Source organism: Silurus aristotelis (assembly GCF_946808225.1).
Source record: "Silurus aristotelis genome assembly, chromosome: 6".
Lineage (NCBI taxonomy): Eukaryota > Metazoa > Chordata > Actinopteri > Siluriformes > Siluridae > Silurus > Silurus aristotelis.
This window is the reverse complement of record NC_139579.1, coordinates 21,203,755-21,219,844: the sequence shown is the minus strand read 5'-3', so window position 1 is coordinate 21,219,844 and position 16,090 is coordinate 21,203,755. Positions and strand designations below refer to the sequence as shown.

At 36.3% G+C, this 16,090-nt stretch overlaps 1 protein-coding gene across 1 annotated transcript; it reads left to right on the top strand.

Annotated features, from left to right (window-relative positions):
• The first annotated feature begins 5,637 nt into the window (after positions 1-5,637).
• lgals3b (lectin, galactoside binding soluble 3b) lies at positions 5,638-14,961 on the top strand. Its single transcript, XM_083544491.1, has 10 exons — positions 5,638-6,016; positions 6,354-6,614; positions 6,763-6,851; positions 7,003-7,171; positions 7,340-7,498; positions 13,193-13,264; positions 13,638-13,838; positions 13,988-14,076; positions 14,230-14,398; positions 14,558-14,961. Exons 1-10 carry the CDS (start codon positions 5,939-5,941, stop codon positions 14,717-14,719), a joined length of 1,449 nt encoding a protein of 482 aa, XP_083400617.1. The 5' UTR covers positions 5,638-5,938; the 3' UTR covers positions 14,720-14,961.
• Positions 14,962-16,090: the final 1,129 nt, after the last annotated feature.

Here is a 16,090-nt window from a genome sequence, read left to right as displayed (position 1 = left end):
TCTGCCTTTAAAATGTCCACCTCCACTACATTTATTATCCTAAATTAGATGCACCTGTTTGAGGTCGTTAGCTGCATAAAGACACCTGTCCACCCCATACAATCAGTAAGAATCCAACTACTAACATGGCCAAGACCAAAGAGCTGTCCAAAGACACTAGAGACAAAATTATACACCACCACAAGGCTGGAAAGGGCTACGGGGAAATTGCCAAGCAGCTTGGTAAAAAAACGTCCACTGTTGGAGCAATCGTTAGAAAATGGAAGAAGCTAAACATGACTGTCAATCTCCCTCGGACTGGGGCTCCACGCAAGATCCCACCTCGTGGGGTCTCAATGATCCTAATTAAGGTGAGAAATCAGACCAGAACTACACAGAAGGAGCTGGTCAATGACCTGAACAGAGCTTGGACCACCGTTTCCAAGGTTACTGTTGGTAATACACTAAGACGTCATGGTTTGAAATCATGCATGGCACGGAAGGTTCCCCTGCTTAAACCAGCACATGTCCAGGCATGTCTTAAGTTTGCCAATGACCATATGGATGATCCAGAGGAGTCATGGGAGAAAGTCATGTGGTCAGATGAGACTAAAATAGAACTTTTGGGTCATAATTCCACTAAAAATGTTTGGAGAAAAAACAATGATGAGTACTATCCCAAGAACACCATTCCTACTGTGAAGCATGGGGGTGGTAGCATCATGCTTTGGGGGTGTTTTTCTGCACATGGGACAGGGCGACTGCACTGTATTAAGGAGAGGATGACCGGGGCCATGTATTGCGAGATTTTGGGGAACAACCTCCTTTTCTCAGTTAGAGCATTGAAGATGGGTCAAGGCTGGGTCTTCCAACATGACAATGACCCGAAGCACACAGCCAGGATAACCAAGGAGTGGCTCTGTAAGAAGCATATCAAGGTTCTGGCATGGCCTAGCCAGTCTCCAGACCTAAACCCAATAGAGAATCTTTGGAGGGAGCTCAAACTTTGTGTTTCTCAGCAACAGGCCAGAAACCTGACTGATCTAGAGAAGATCTGTGTGGAGGAGTGGCCAAAATCCCTCCTGCAGTGTGTGCAAACCTGGTGAAAAACTACAGGAAACGTTTGACCTCTGTAATTGCAAACAAAGGCTACTGTACCAAATATTAACATTGACTTTCTCAGGTGTTCAAATACTTGTTTGCAGCTGTATCATACAAATAAATAGGTAAAAAATCATACATTGTGATTTCTGGATTTTTTTTTTAGATTATGTCTCTCACAGTGGACATGCACATACGATGACAATTTCAGACCCCTCCATGATTTCTAAGTGGGAGAACTTGCAAAATAGCAGGGTGTTCAAATACTTATTTTCCTCACTGTATATATATGTGTGTGTGTGTGTGTGTGTGTGTGTGTGTGTGTGTGTGTGTGTGTGTGTGTGTGTGTGCAGTAGGTGGGTATCTGTATATGGGTGCATTCTCATACTTTAGTAAACTGGTTTGCTGTGAGCATATTTATGTTCTACCTATAAAATGTCCTATTTTGTAGCTAATAGGTAATACATTTTTACAGTAATATCAATGGTAATATTTATTAGAACTGTAGCTTATACAGTAGCAACATTCTGTGCTTTAAGCAAGGGTGTGGTATTATGACATATAGGTTTATGTTGACACAATATGTTGCTATGATGAAACAAACCGCCAGTGTGAGTAAAAGGGTTTTGTTGACAAGGTAACTGCTGACAGATTGTTATTTACTTATATACTTCTGCCTGCTGATGTAAAACATATCATTGTAGCCCTCATATATGTAATGTAGATGATTAAAATCAAGGATAAAGTTTTAAAATTGGTTTATTGCTTGTAAATATTTGGGTAAAACCTGAAGTGCATATTTTACATTCTTGGACCAAACTGGGTTAAAATGTAATATTATATTGCAAGTATTTACAAAACCACAAAAAAATATAGGATTTATTTGGTTAACCTTCTTTGTGTTTCACAGTCAGGTGTTTGGTTTGTGTGTGGGCTCACAGAAGCATAGTTTTGTCAATATTAATGTTGGTGAATGTGGATGGAAATGCATTTTTTTCACAAAAGTGCAACTTCTGGATGGAACTTTTTAAGGTGTTAATGGTTAGTAGCAACAGTTAATTTTGGTAAATAATTATAAGATGAGGTTTATTCTTTATGAATATTGACATTTGCATTGAGATACGTTATATTTACTAGTTTAATTGGTCAAATGTTCTTTTTTTATTATATGTACTAAAACTTTGTCTAAAATGTAGGTTTGAGTTTTGAATTTAAAACTGTTTAAAAAACATTAACCTTATATAAATACTTTTGTCTTAAAAGACTGAAAAATCTGTTATAAAAGTATGTTTTATAAGCTGGATGGATTTGTGTGTATAATTTAAAATGCATTTTCAGCCTTTAAACATCGTGATATGTAAATAAGATAATAGCTAAAGTTTATTATGCATGTATCAGAATGCATACAGAAGGTGAAAACAACCATTTAAAAAATATCGATGTAACATGTAACAACATGTATCCAACCACAAAAAAACTCCTTTAGGCTAAATCAGGCATTCTACTGTCATCTCGTTTTTATTACTGGTAAGGTGATTATTATAAACAACAAATGTACTATGTTGATGTAAAGAAGGTCACTGGAGAAAATACATAATTAGACAAATATTCAGTCTCAACACAAAAGCAAGAATGTGAATGCGAACACGCCCGTGGGCTGGGGCAAAATATGCACAGGTAGACCTCAAATGTGTCAGCAAAGGTTAACAGACTTTGCAGTAATTCCTGTAAAATACACTGCATACAATACAGTCTATTGTACAGTGTACTGTACACAATACATTGTGCTTATTTAAGTTTTTAATTATGAATAAATCATATTGACCAAAACAAGGATGTAAAATACATTGTTTTTCATTTAGTTTTTATCTAATTTTAACAATATTAAAAACAGCAAGTGAAGATTTTTAGGCAGTTTTGGCTTATTCTTGAATAATCATTATCATTAATTGTTCTGCTGCCTAGGTCTACCTATGTGATTTTACTTTCTAAAGGCTAATAGAAACTTGTAATCTCTGTAACATTAGATAATATATTGATTTTAATGATTTTATGTGGGCTATTAAAGGGTAAGGTTTTCAATCTTTCAAAAGATTTGGCAACAAAGCCAAGAAAAGGTTAATAATTGACTAGTGACTTACCTTTACAGTCACTGTCGAGCATAATTCATTCATCCATCTTGGATCTTCAAATAACATTGGATGTGAGGTGAAAATACACCCTAGATGGGACATCAATCTATCCATTCATCTTCATAACTATGATTATTTTTTATTAGACAGATTACTTTTTAGAGGATTTTAATTGTGGAAACTAGCAAAAAAAATAATAATAATAAATTCCTACTAATTTTGGTGTGCTGCTGTTAAAGTACGTATCAAATTATATAATAATGAGTAAATTCTTAAATAATGCGGAATACTTTAGACTATGAAATAACTAAGCATAACTAAGTTTAAAATCAATTTTATTTATCTTATATTACACTGACTGGGAAGGACTGCAGTTTAAAAGGTCCTGCAGTAAAACTTGCCATATGAAATAAGCTGGTTCACTGTCCTGGTAAGTAAAATACTCAAATGTGATTAACACAAAGAAGGTGTTCTTCATAGATGTATATAGTCATTTTAATTGTATTGATCTATGTATCTGGGAAATAATTCCTCTATCTTGAAAACTATAAAGACAAAAAAAAAATTCTGCAATGTTTATTTATCAAAATCAGCATAATCCGTAGAAATGTTGCGAAACTTAGGGTGTTTTCACATATAGAAGAACCAAACCCAGTTCACTTAAAGTGAACCAGAAAGTGATCTAAGCAAATGTGACCTCAGTCCCTTTTGTGTTTACAATATAAAAGGTCCTCTTTAGTGTTGAATTGATCTCAGACCCTTTTGTGTTTACACCTCAACCTCATAAGAACTCAGAACCCAGAATTCTGTGAAATTTTATCACGTGTGCTCATGTACTTCTGTCGTAGTTTTTTCACCTTTTTACGCGACATTGTAGCCCCTTTCCCTCAGTTTTTGAGAAAACAGAAGAAATACTTTTATGTTTTTATGTGTTGAAAATAGTTGGCGTTTAATGCCATCCTCTTTCCAAATATCAATAGGTGCACAGCTTTCTTCATAAGACCACACCATTTCGCGACCTGCCATGTCGAAAAGTTTTATGTTTCAGCAGTGACGGAACACGGCTGCAGGTATGGCAAGCCTCGAGGGACATTTGGCGAAACGAAACGCAAAGCGGACCGGGACCTCATTGCTTTCACATGTCACCAACAAATCGAACCACAAACGGACCCACAAACGAACCGTACTCAGACCACCTCCGGAGGTGGTCTGAGTACGGTTCGCTTCTGGCTCCTTTTAAGGGGTCTGAGATCACTTGGTTTGTTCACATATACACACCGAACCGCTCCGAGAGCGTTAGGAGGGCTCAAACGAACTAGGTGTGAAAACACCCTTACAGATATGTGTGCTTTAGCAGCTGAATGACTTTTCTGTTGTACAGTGTTAGAATTGGGTGGGGTAGTGCTCTCTGAAAACAGTGAGCGAATAGGGAGGGACTCTAGAAACTTATGTAAGTCCATAAAAAAAACCCCACCCAAAATTCTTCCTGCCTTGTCAACTGAAAACTGCAACCAGAGCACACCATTAGACAGGTAACTTTGTCTATTTTGTGTACTGTAAGATTCTACTTTGTCTTTTTGTCTCACAATACATTCATTATTGGAATGAAATTAGATTCAAGTTTTAAAATATTGGTGGATATTTTAGAAACACGCCACCTTGGCAGTTTGAGCTTCCGGTGCTACTCATTTTCTTTGCCCTATGTTTAGTAGCAGATGGCCAGGTAAATAAATAGGCACTCACAGAAATCTAGGTTAAAGATTATATGCATGTAAAGTATTTTGTCTCACATTTTCTGATGACTTTTGATGTTTTCTAATTAATGCCAACTTGTCTGTGAAGAGTATAACTTTTGACATGTTTTGACTTGCAGTGTTGTTTAAGAAATAATACAGATGGATTTGGATTGTCCAAAATTCAGTTCATAGATATGTGTTTGCAGTCAAGGTGAAGAGCATTACTAGTAGACTTTTTTAAAACTTAGATTGTATAAATTGAAATAAATCATTGAAATTATCAGGATACAGGTTACATTTCTGATTTCACAGTCATGACACTCCCTTTTACTCCAACCTGATCAATAAGGCTATGGCATTTACTTGAAAAAGATTATTTCTCATTTAACATTCCAATAATATTTTTACTATACATTGTTTAATATGTATTTTTATAAGATCAGATAATTTTTTTTACTTCTTTGTACTTTGCCTAAAAAAAAACTGGGTGTGGTCAGGGTATGTTTATCTCAAGTCAAGACAAGTTAAGAGGCTTTTATTGTCATTTCTTATATACACAGCTGTACACAGTACACATTATAAACGAGAAAACGGTGCCACACTAAACAACAACATAGAGCTACAACACAACGCAAGCTACGTAAAAGTGCATTGAGTGTAACCTAGTGCAAACAGTGCAGACGAAAAACAGTACAGACCGACAACACAACACAAGACAAGACACAAAACCCAAGATAGTGCCGACCAGTAAACTTATTGTATATCTGAGTCATCACAGTGGCTTCTGCATTGTGACTTCTAATCTTTTTGTATTATACAGCTTAAGGATCCAGAAAATCTAGTTTTCCTATTTGATTTAATGTTTTCTTTATGAAATGCTATTACTATACTGTATGTCTAGGTTGAGATAAAGTAAATTCTGAGATAAAATAAATGCAAAGAATTGTTCATTGATATAAATATCAACCCAATTTTCAAATATCAATCTAAATGCTAAAGCCAACATTAATGTCTACGGGTATTTCAAAACTGATCTTTTTTACTATTTTCTTTTCAGATACCATGGATGTAAGTGCACCTTGTTCATACATAGGCCACATAATAACAAAAGACTGGAACAAAGACCACACCTGAAAATGTGTACACTAAAAGCATAATTGACAGCATCATTTAACAGCTCATCTCAAAGTTCACCTGCTTGTATATTATTCCTACTTTCAAAAATGCTAAAATATAGAATAGTTTGTATGCTGAGCTTAATTATTCTAGCTATCACTAGTAGTCCTCAAACCTTAATTGTAAACATTTTATTATAGATTTTATCAACCAGGTTTTAATTTGATCGAAGGTCCAACAGACATTTTGTTAATTAGACAATCTACTATTGTTTATTGTAATTTCTCAGCTCTCAGATGCTCTTGATAGTGATGCTGCACAAACCAATTTGAGCAATCAGCAGGCTGGAGGACCAGCATGGCCTGGCCAGCCTCAAAATCCCTCTTGGCCTGGCCAACCAAGTGGGCAACCATTCCAGCCCTGGCCTGGGCAACAGCCAAACATGCCATCCTGGCCTGGTCAGCCATCATGGCCTGGCCAACCCAGTCAACCCAATGCACCAGTGTGGCCAGGACAGTTTCCAGCAACTGTCCCTCAAAATGTGAATTTGGTGAGAGCTATAGTAAACATCGATTATTCTTTATATCAATCCTATTATTTAAAATTATATTTAATTTTTATCTAAAATGTTACCAGAAGAATTATGTAGCAGCATAAAAAAGTAAAACTCACCGTTTCTAAATGTCTGTTTTTACTAGGCTGTCCCATTTGACATGCCTCTGCCTCGTGGAGTATTTGAAAAGCTGCTTATTATCATCCAGGGGGAGGTCAACCCAAATGCTGAAAGGTAAAATAAAACTGAATCCAGTGAACAATTCTCTCTTCTAGTAAAATGGAATTTTGTTGCCCAGAAAAAGTAGACATAGAGAAGACTGTGTACTTTTATTTTGGGATAATTTTATTGTTTAACATTCTATTCTATTTTTCTCTACACTCAGGTTTTCCATAAATCTGGCCAGAAATAAAGACATTGCCTTTCACTTTAACCCCCGCTTTAATGAAAATGGGATTAAGGTGCTAGTTAGAAACACCATGATAAACGATGTGTGGGGTACAGAGGAAAGAACAGCACCTTCATTCCCTTTCGTTTCAGGAAAGCCTTTTGAGGTGAGTATAATATTTGAATATGCTGATTTACTTTGGTTTAGGTGAAGTAAAACAGGTGACCTTTTGGCACCTTTTGTTGTTGTTGACATAGTTCTGTTGTTTGCTGACATTTTATATAACCTTTTCTGTAAACTGGGATGAATTGTCTTTCTTGTTACTTTTTTGTAGGTAAAGATCTTGTGTACCCAGACTGAATATAAAGTGGCTGTGAACGGTGCACACATGTTTGAGTACAAACATCGTTTTCGTGAGCTTGACCAGATTAACCATCTCACTATCTTAAAAGATGTCAAACTTACTGATGTAAAATTAGAGACCCTCCCATTCTAAAAATTATGCTGGCCATGTAGGAAATATATGGTTCTCTTTTTTAACATGCACATCCTTAATACCTGGCCTTTTTTCTGTTTTCTGCCTATTTGTATTGGACAAAATCATTCTTGTAATGATTACAGTCAGCAGCAACTATTATTTTGTATTTTGACTATATAAAGGCAGACATTTTATATTTGATTTCTGAACTTTTAGAATAGTAACTAAATAGATCTGTGCAGATTCATTTCAGATGACCAGCCACAATGACACTGTATGACATTTGTTAGACAGTGGAGATTTTTATTGCTGCATATCAATATTAGTTGGCATTTATGGGGATCACCAAAAGACATATAGGTTTAATAATAACCTGACAGAAAATGTATTTGTCATTCCTCTGACTAACACCACTATATAAAATTGTGTAACCTTGCTGCTAATAGTGAGCAATGACCTGTGGCAAGTCAAAGAACAAAACAAACATTAAATATTAAAGACAATTTATGTATTGTGAAAATGTGTCAGGTGAGACAAAAATGGCCCACAAGCTATTATTATACATATTTGTCTTGAGTTTAACTAACAACACACATGGTATTAGTCATGATATGTTTGGAAGGAAGCGCCAACAAATAAAAAGTAAAATTAAAATTCACATTTCTATGTTTTCCTGGTCTGCACTTATTACTTATTTTACACATACCAGATGTCCAAACTAGAAGGATTGCTGTTAACATTTATAACATTCAGGAAAACTTTCATCAGTTCAGAGAATTAGCATACTATAAATACACAGTTCACTTCTTTTCAATGCAAGACCTTCTTTCTTTCTCTCTCTCTCTCTCTCTCTCTCTCTCTCTCTCTCTCTCTCTCTCTCTCTCTCTCTCTCTCTCTCTCTCTCTCTCTCTCTCTCTCTCACACTCTCTCATGCAAGCACCACCTCTGCTTTTTCATGATTACTACACCCACATATTTGACACAGATTAGCTGACATGCCTGACAAAGTAAAGTAGACCAAAAAATGCTCAAAAGCTAGACATCATGTTGAGATGCAAAGAAATTCAGAAACAAATGAGAAAGATAGTAATTGAGATCTATCAGTTTGGGAAAGGTTATAAAGCCATTTCTAAAGTTTTGGGATTCCAGTGAACCACAGTGGGAGCCATTATTCACAAATGGCAAAAACATGGAACAGTGGAGAACCTTCCCAGAAGTGGCCGGCCAACCAAAATTACCTCAAGAGCACAGTAACAACTCATCCAAGAGGTCACAAAAGACCCCACAACAACATCCAAAGAACTGCAGGCCTTACTTGCCTCAGATAAGGTCAGGGTTCAGGACTCCACCATAAGAAAGAGACTGGGAAAATGGTCTGCATGGCAGAGTTCCAAGATGAAAAATGCTGCTGAGCAAAAAAGAACATAAAGGCTCGTCTCATTTTTGCCAGAAAACATCTCGATGACCCACAAGACTTTTGGGAAAAAGACGAGAACTGACAAGACAAAAGTTAAACTTTTTGGAAGCTGTGTGTCCCATCACGTCTGGCATAAAAGTAACACCGCATTTCAGAAAAAGAACATCATACCAACAATAAAATATGGTGGTGGTAGTGTGATGGTCTGGGGCTGTTTTGCTGCTTCAGGACCTTGAAGACTTGCTGTGATAAATGGAACCATGAATTCTGCTGTTCACCAAAAAATCCTGAAGGAGAATGTCCGGCCATCTGTTCGTGACCTTAAGCTGAAGCAAACTTGTGTTCTGCAACAGGACAATGATCCAAAATACACCAGTAAGTCCACCTCTGAATAGCTGAAAAAAAACAAAACTTTGGAGTGGACCCTGCAATGTGGCCAAATTACAACAATTCTGCATAGATGAGTGGAGCAAAATTACTCCACAGCACTGTAACAGACTTACTGCAAATTATCGCAACCACTTGATTGCAGTTGTTGCTGCTAAGGGTGGCCCAGCCAGTTATTAGGTTTAGGGGCAACCACATTTTCACACAGGGCCATGTAGTTTTGGATTTTAAAAACTCATTTAAAAACTGCATGTTGTGTTCACTTGTGTTATCTTGTACTAATATTTAAATTTGTTTGACGATCTGAAACATTAAAGTGACAAACATGCAAAAAAATAAGAAATCAGGACACACTACTGTATCTAATTATATACTAATGAGTAAATACTTGAATAATGCTGAATACTTTAGACTATGAAATAACTAAGCATAACTAAGTTTTAAATCAATCTTAGTAATCTTATATTACACTGATTGGGATGGACTGAGGTTTAATAGATCAAAAGGTTAAACGATAAACAGGTTGCATCCAGTTCTGACCAGTTCTCGTGTTCCCTGCATTGTATTGTGAAATGACGAGTTGTTACAACAGGATTGCAGCAGTACTGGAGAGTTTATTGTCGCCAACACTCAAACAATTCTTTATAGAATATAGAAAAATGTAAAATAAACCTGGCTGCTTCACCAGCTTTACCACCTGCACAACTCAAATTGGAGCCATTAACTCGTTAGCATCACTACGCCTAACCAAAGCACACGCTTATTCTGCTCCCTGTACTCAGCAAATAAAACGCTTAATCCTCTCCATCCATCCATCCATCCATCCATCCACAAATCACTTTACAAATCACAAATTACATTAATGACACTTTTAACAATAATATTTGAACACGTTATGAATTAAACTTAAATGTTCAAAACTTTTTTTTTTGCAAGTTATCCCGGAAAACCGCCCTAACAGTTTACCTCAGTAAACTGAGCCAGTGCAGGTTTCCCTGATGACCTCATTATGTAGCACAGCTTAATCAAAAGGAAAAACACTTCCGCCAAAATAGAACTCATCAATTTAAACAGGACATAAAACATATTAAACAAATTAAGACAAATTAAACAAATAGGAAAGAGTTTTAGTGAAATGCATATATTCACATCAGAAATATACATACATGAAGATTAACATCAATCACACTTATACCATATACCATGAAGTTATGGGAAAAAGTAGTGGAAGCCAGGCCGAGAGAAGAGGTAACCATCTGTGAGCAACAGTATGGTTTCATGCCGAGGAAGAGCACCACGGACGCATTATTTGCTTTGAGAATGTTGATGAAGAAGTATAGAAAAGGTCAGAAAGAGTTGCATTGTGCGTTTGTGGATTTAGAGAAAGCGTATGAAAGGGTGCCGAGAGAGGAGTTGTGGTATTATATGAGGAAGTCAGGTGTGCCAGAGAAGTATGTGAGGGTGGTGCAGGACATGTATGAGGACAGTGTGACAGCAGCTAAGTGTGCAGTAGGAACGACAGACTGGTTCAAGGTGGAGGTTTTAGTGCATCAAGGATCGGCTCTGAGCCCTTTCCTGTTTGCAGTGGTGGTGGACAGTTTGACTGACGAGGTCAAACAGGAGCCTCCCTGGACTATAATTTTTGTGGATGACATTGTTATTTGTGGTGAGAGTAGGGAGCAGGTTGAGAAAAGCCTGGAGAGGTGGAGGTAGATGCTGGAGAGAAGGGGAATTAAAGTCAGTTGGAGTAGACAGAGTACATGTGTGTGAATGAGAGGGAGGGCAGTGGAGTGTTGTGGTTGCAGGGAAAAGAGGTGGAGAAGGTGGAGGAGTCCAGGTACCTGGGGTCAACAGTGCAAAGTAATGGAGAGTGTGTTAGAGAAGAAAAGAAAAGAGTGCAGGCAGGGTGGAGTGGGTGGAGAAGAGTGGCAGGAGTGATTTGTGATAGAAGGGTATCTGCAAGAGTGAAAGGAAAAGTTTATAGGACTGTGGTGAGACCTGCGATGTTGTATAGTTTAGAGACAGTGGCACAAATAAAAGACAGGAGGTGGAGCTAGAGGTAGCAGAGATGAAGATGTTGAGGTTTTCATTGGGAGTGACAATGATGGACAAGATTAGAAATTAGTTTATTAGCGGGACATCTTATGTATGACGTTTTGGAGACAAGGTGAGGGAGGTGAGATTGAGATGGTTTGGACATGTGCAGAGGAGGGACATGGGGTATATGGATGGAGCCACCAGGAAGGAGGAAGAAAGGAAGGCCAAGGAGGCAGTGTATGGAAGTCATGAGGGAAGACATGAAGGTATTTTTATTAAAAGAGGCAGATGTAGAGGAAAGGGGGGTATGGCGATAGATGATCCGCTGTGGCAACCCCTAATGGGAGAAGCCGAAAGGAGAAGAAGAAGAAGACACTTGGGGCCATATAAGTTAAGCTGGTTCAATGTCTTGGTAAGTTATATACTGAAATATAATAATATATCTCCATGAAGAACACCTTCATTGTGTTAGTCATTTTAATTATATTGATCTATGTATCTGAGAAATAATCCCTCTTGCTTAAAAACTATGAAGTTAAAAAATAATTTTTTCTGCAATGTTTATTTATCAAAATCAGCAAAAATCTTTAGAAACTGACATAAATGTTGCGAAACTCACATATATTTGTGCTATTGCAGCTAAATGACTGATGTGTGTTTATGTTTGTTGTACAGTGTTAGAATTGGGTGGGGTAGTGTTATTTAAAAACAGTGAGCGAATGGGGAGGGACTATAGAAACCTATGTAAGTCCTTCCTTGTCACCTGAGAACTTCAACCAGAGCACACCATTATACAGGTAACTTTGTCTATTTTGTGTACTGTAAGATTCTACTTTGTCTTTTTGTCTCATAATACGTTCATTATTAGAATGAATACAGATTCAACTTTTAAAATATCGGTGGATAGAAACACGCTACCGTGGCAGTTTGAGCTTCCTGTGCTACTAATTTCTTTTGCAAATAGGTGACCTTGCCTATGTTTAGTCATGTGCAGATGGCCAGGTAAATAAATAGGCACTAACACAAATCTAGGTTAAAGATTATATGCATGTAATGTATTTTGTCTTACATTTTCTAAAGACTTTTGATCTTTTCTAATTAATGCCAACTTGCAGTTTTGCTGAAGAGATAATACAGGTGTAGTTTGGATTTTAGAAGAATTGTCCATATTTCAGTGCATAGATAATTTCACTATGTTTTGTGTTTGCAGTCAAGGTAAAGAGCATTACTAGTGTCACACACACATCTTTATAAGCTACTTGGCTTGATCTTTTGATGTTGCTATGAACCAAATATTGCTATAATGCATGTTGCAGGTCTAAAGATTAAAGTTAGAGATGGGGTAGGGGTTAGCATTTGTGTACATTTTTTGCAACTTAGATTGTATAAATTAAAATAAAATATTGAAATTATCAGGATACAGGTTACATTTCTGATTTCACAGTCATAACACTACCCTGACACGCCAACCTGATCAATAAGGCTATGATATTTACTTTAAAAAGATTATTTCTCATTTAACATTCTAATAATGGTAATGTATTTGATCAAATCATGATAAGATCAGATAATATTTTTGTACTTCTTTGTATTTTTCCTAAAAAAAACTGGGCATGGTCAGGATATGTTTACATCTGAGTCATCACAGTGGCTTCTGCATTGTGACTTCAAAGTTCTTTGTATTACACAGCTTAAGGGTCCAGAAAATCTAGATTACCTTTTTGATTTAATGTTTTCCTTATGAAATGTTTTTAATATATACTCTATGTCTAGGTTGAGATAAAGTAAATTCTAAGATAAAATAATTGCTAAATAATCATTGATATGAATATTAACCCAATTTTTAAATATCAATCTAAATGCTAAAGCCAACATTAATGTCTTTGGGTATTTCAAAACTAATCTTCTTTTTTACTTTTTTTTCTTCAGATACCATGGATGTAAGTGCACCTTGTTCATACATAGGCCACATAATAACAAAAGACTGGAACAAAGACTAAAAGCATAACTGACTTTAACAGCTCATCTCCAAGTTCACCTGCTTGTATCTTATTCCTACTTTCAAAAAAGTTAAAATATAGAATAGTTTGTATGCTGAGCTTAATTATTCTAGCTATCACTAGTAGTCCTCAAACCTTAATTGTACAAATTCTATTATAGATTTAATATTCTATTAAAGCTGAATTTTATATGCCTGGGCCAAACCATTAAAACTTTACAGCAACTTTAAGTAACCAGGTTTTAATTTGATTGAAGGTCCAACAGATATTTTGTTAATTAGACAATCTACTGTTGTTTATTGTAATTTCTCAGCTAGAAGAGGCTCTTGATAGTGATGCTGCACAAACCAATTTGAGCGATCAGCAGGCTGGAGGACCAGCGTGGCCTGGCCAGCCTCAAAATCCCTCTTGGCCTGGACAACCATTCCAGCCCTGGCCTGGGCAACAGCCAAACATGCCATCCTGGCCTGAACAACCCAATGCACCAGGGTTTGCCTCTCAAAATGTGAATTTGGTGAGAGCTATAGTAAATATTGATTGTTCTTTTTTATCAATCCTATTATTTACAATTATCTTTAATGTTTATCTAAAATGTCACCAGAAGAATTATGTAGCAGCATAAAAAAGTAAAACTCACCGTTTCTAAATGTCTGTTTTTACTAGGCTGTCCCATTTGACATGCCTCTGCCTCGTGGAATATATGACAAGCTGCTTATTATCATCCAGGGGGAGGTCAGCCCAAATGCTGAAAGGTAAAAAAAAAAAATTAATCCAGTGAACAATTCTCTCTTCTAGTAAAATGGAATACTGTTGCCCAGAAAAAGTAGACATAGAGAAGACTGTGTACTTTTAGTTTGGGATCATTTTATTGTTTAACATTCTATTCTATTTTTCTCTACACTCAGGTTTTCAATAAATCTGGCCAGAAATGAAGACATTGCCTTTCACTTTAACCCCCGCTTTAATGAAGATGGGATTGCGGTGCTAGTTAGAAACACCATGATAAACGATGTGTGGGGTGCAGAGGAAAGAACAGCACCTTCATTCCCTTTCGTTCCAGGACAGCCTTTTGAGGTTAGTATAATATTTGAATATGCTAATTTACTTTGGTTTAGGTGAAGTAAAACAGGTGAACTTTTGGCACCTTATTTCTTTTTTTGGCATAGTTCTGTTCTTTGCTTACATTTTATATAACCTTTTCTTATGTTGTTACATTGTTTTGTTTTTTTGTAGGTAAAGATCTTGTGTACCCAGACTGAATATAAAGTGGCTGTAAACGGTGCACACATGTTTGAGTACAAACATCGTTTTCTTGAGCTTGACCAGATTAACCATCTCACTATCTTACAAGATGTCAAACTTACAGCTGTAAATTTAGAGACCCTCCCATTTTAAATATTATGTTGGCCGTGTAGGAAATATGTGGTTCATTTTTTCTTACATGCATATTCTTAATACATGGCCTTGTTTCCAGTTTCTGCCCATTTGGGCAAAAAACATTCTTGTATGACTATAATTAAATGATTACAGTCAGAGACAAAAATGACCCACAAGCTATCTTTATACATCTTTGTCTTGATAACTAATAACATCCAATATATTAGTCATGATATGTTTGCTCCAAAAAATAAAATGTTTTCCTGGTCTGCATTTACATTACTTATTTTACACATACCAGATGTCCAATCTAGAAGGATTGCAGTTCACATTTATAACATTCAGGAGAACTTTTATCAATTCAGGGAATTAGCATCCTATAAATACACAGTTCACTACTTTTCAATGCAACCTTCTTTCTTTCTTTCTTTCTTTCTTTCTTTCTTTCTTTCTTTCTTTCTTTCTTTCTTTCTTTCTTTCTTTCTTTCTTTTTCTCTCTCTCTCTCTCTCTCTCTCTCTCTCTCTCTCTCTCTCTCAATCTCTCTCTCTCTTTTTCTCTCTCTCTCTCTTTCTCTCTCTCATGCACACACCACCTCAGCTTTTTCGTGATTACTACACCCACATATTTGACACAGATTAGCTGACATGACATTTGTTTGATAATTACTAAGGAATGTTGAGTGTGTTTAATATGAACACACCATACAGTAGTGGTTTACTACCAGGTAAATGTTTTAATCCAACACCATAAACAGTTATCCCTCTGGAGAAACCTTCAGAGGTTCTATAACAGAAAGTTTTCTTTTCATAAGGCTTCAGGCAGAACTCTTTAAAGTTTTAAACAATTAGCCATTCAAAAGCCTCTTGAGAAACAATTTCTTCAATGAATGTAATGTCTTTGGGTTAGGGTAAGGGTTAGTCTTTTTTTTCTCTATTAAAACTCAGAGTAAGACTAAGACTGTCTCAGAGTGCTTTAGTCAGGCCACTGATGTATTTTTAATGATGGAAACATTTGTTGCAAAAGCCCAAGTATAATATGGCACAACATGAATTATTCACAATCCTTGTTTTTAGTGCTTTAAATACCTGGGATATTTGAGAGGTATTTATTTGTGTTCCTTGATCATTTCAAGAGCACTACTTGCTTCCTTGCTCATGTGCCTGAATGGTTACTGTCCCTGGAATAATAATTATAAATAAACGTGGAACTTGATTTCATTCAGTATTCCCTATTATTTTCCAGCGTATGTGGTGAAAGTTTGCTTAGGACAGTGCTTTATTCCCTTGTGTTTAAAATAAACAGAAGCACTTTCTTAACATCTGTTTTTAGTTTTAAGATTTTAAGGTCAGGGTAACTACATATATACACATATACATGATTTGTATGCC

Excerpts from the sequence above, each read along its gene's own strand:
- lgals3b (XM_083544491.1), top strand. The coding sequence starts at position 5,939 with ATGCTAAAGCCAACATTAATGTCTACGGGTATTTCAAAACTGATCTTT. Across the intron at positions 7,172-7,339 it reads TTTCAGGAAAGCCTTTTGAG|GTAAAGATCTTGTGTACCCA; the intron begins GTGAGTATAATA and ends ACTTTTTTGTAG. Across the intron at positions 7,499-13,192 it reads AATTAGAGACCCTCCCATTC|CCAACATTAATGTCTTTGGG; the intron begins TAAAAATTATGC and ends TAAATGCTAAAG.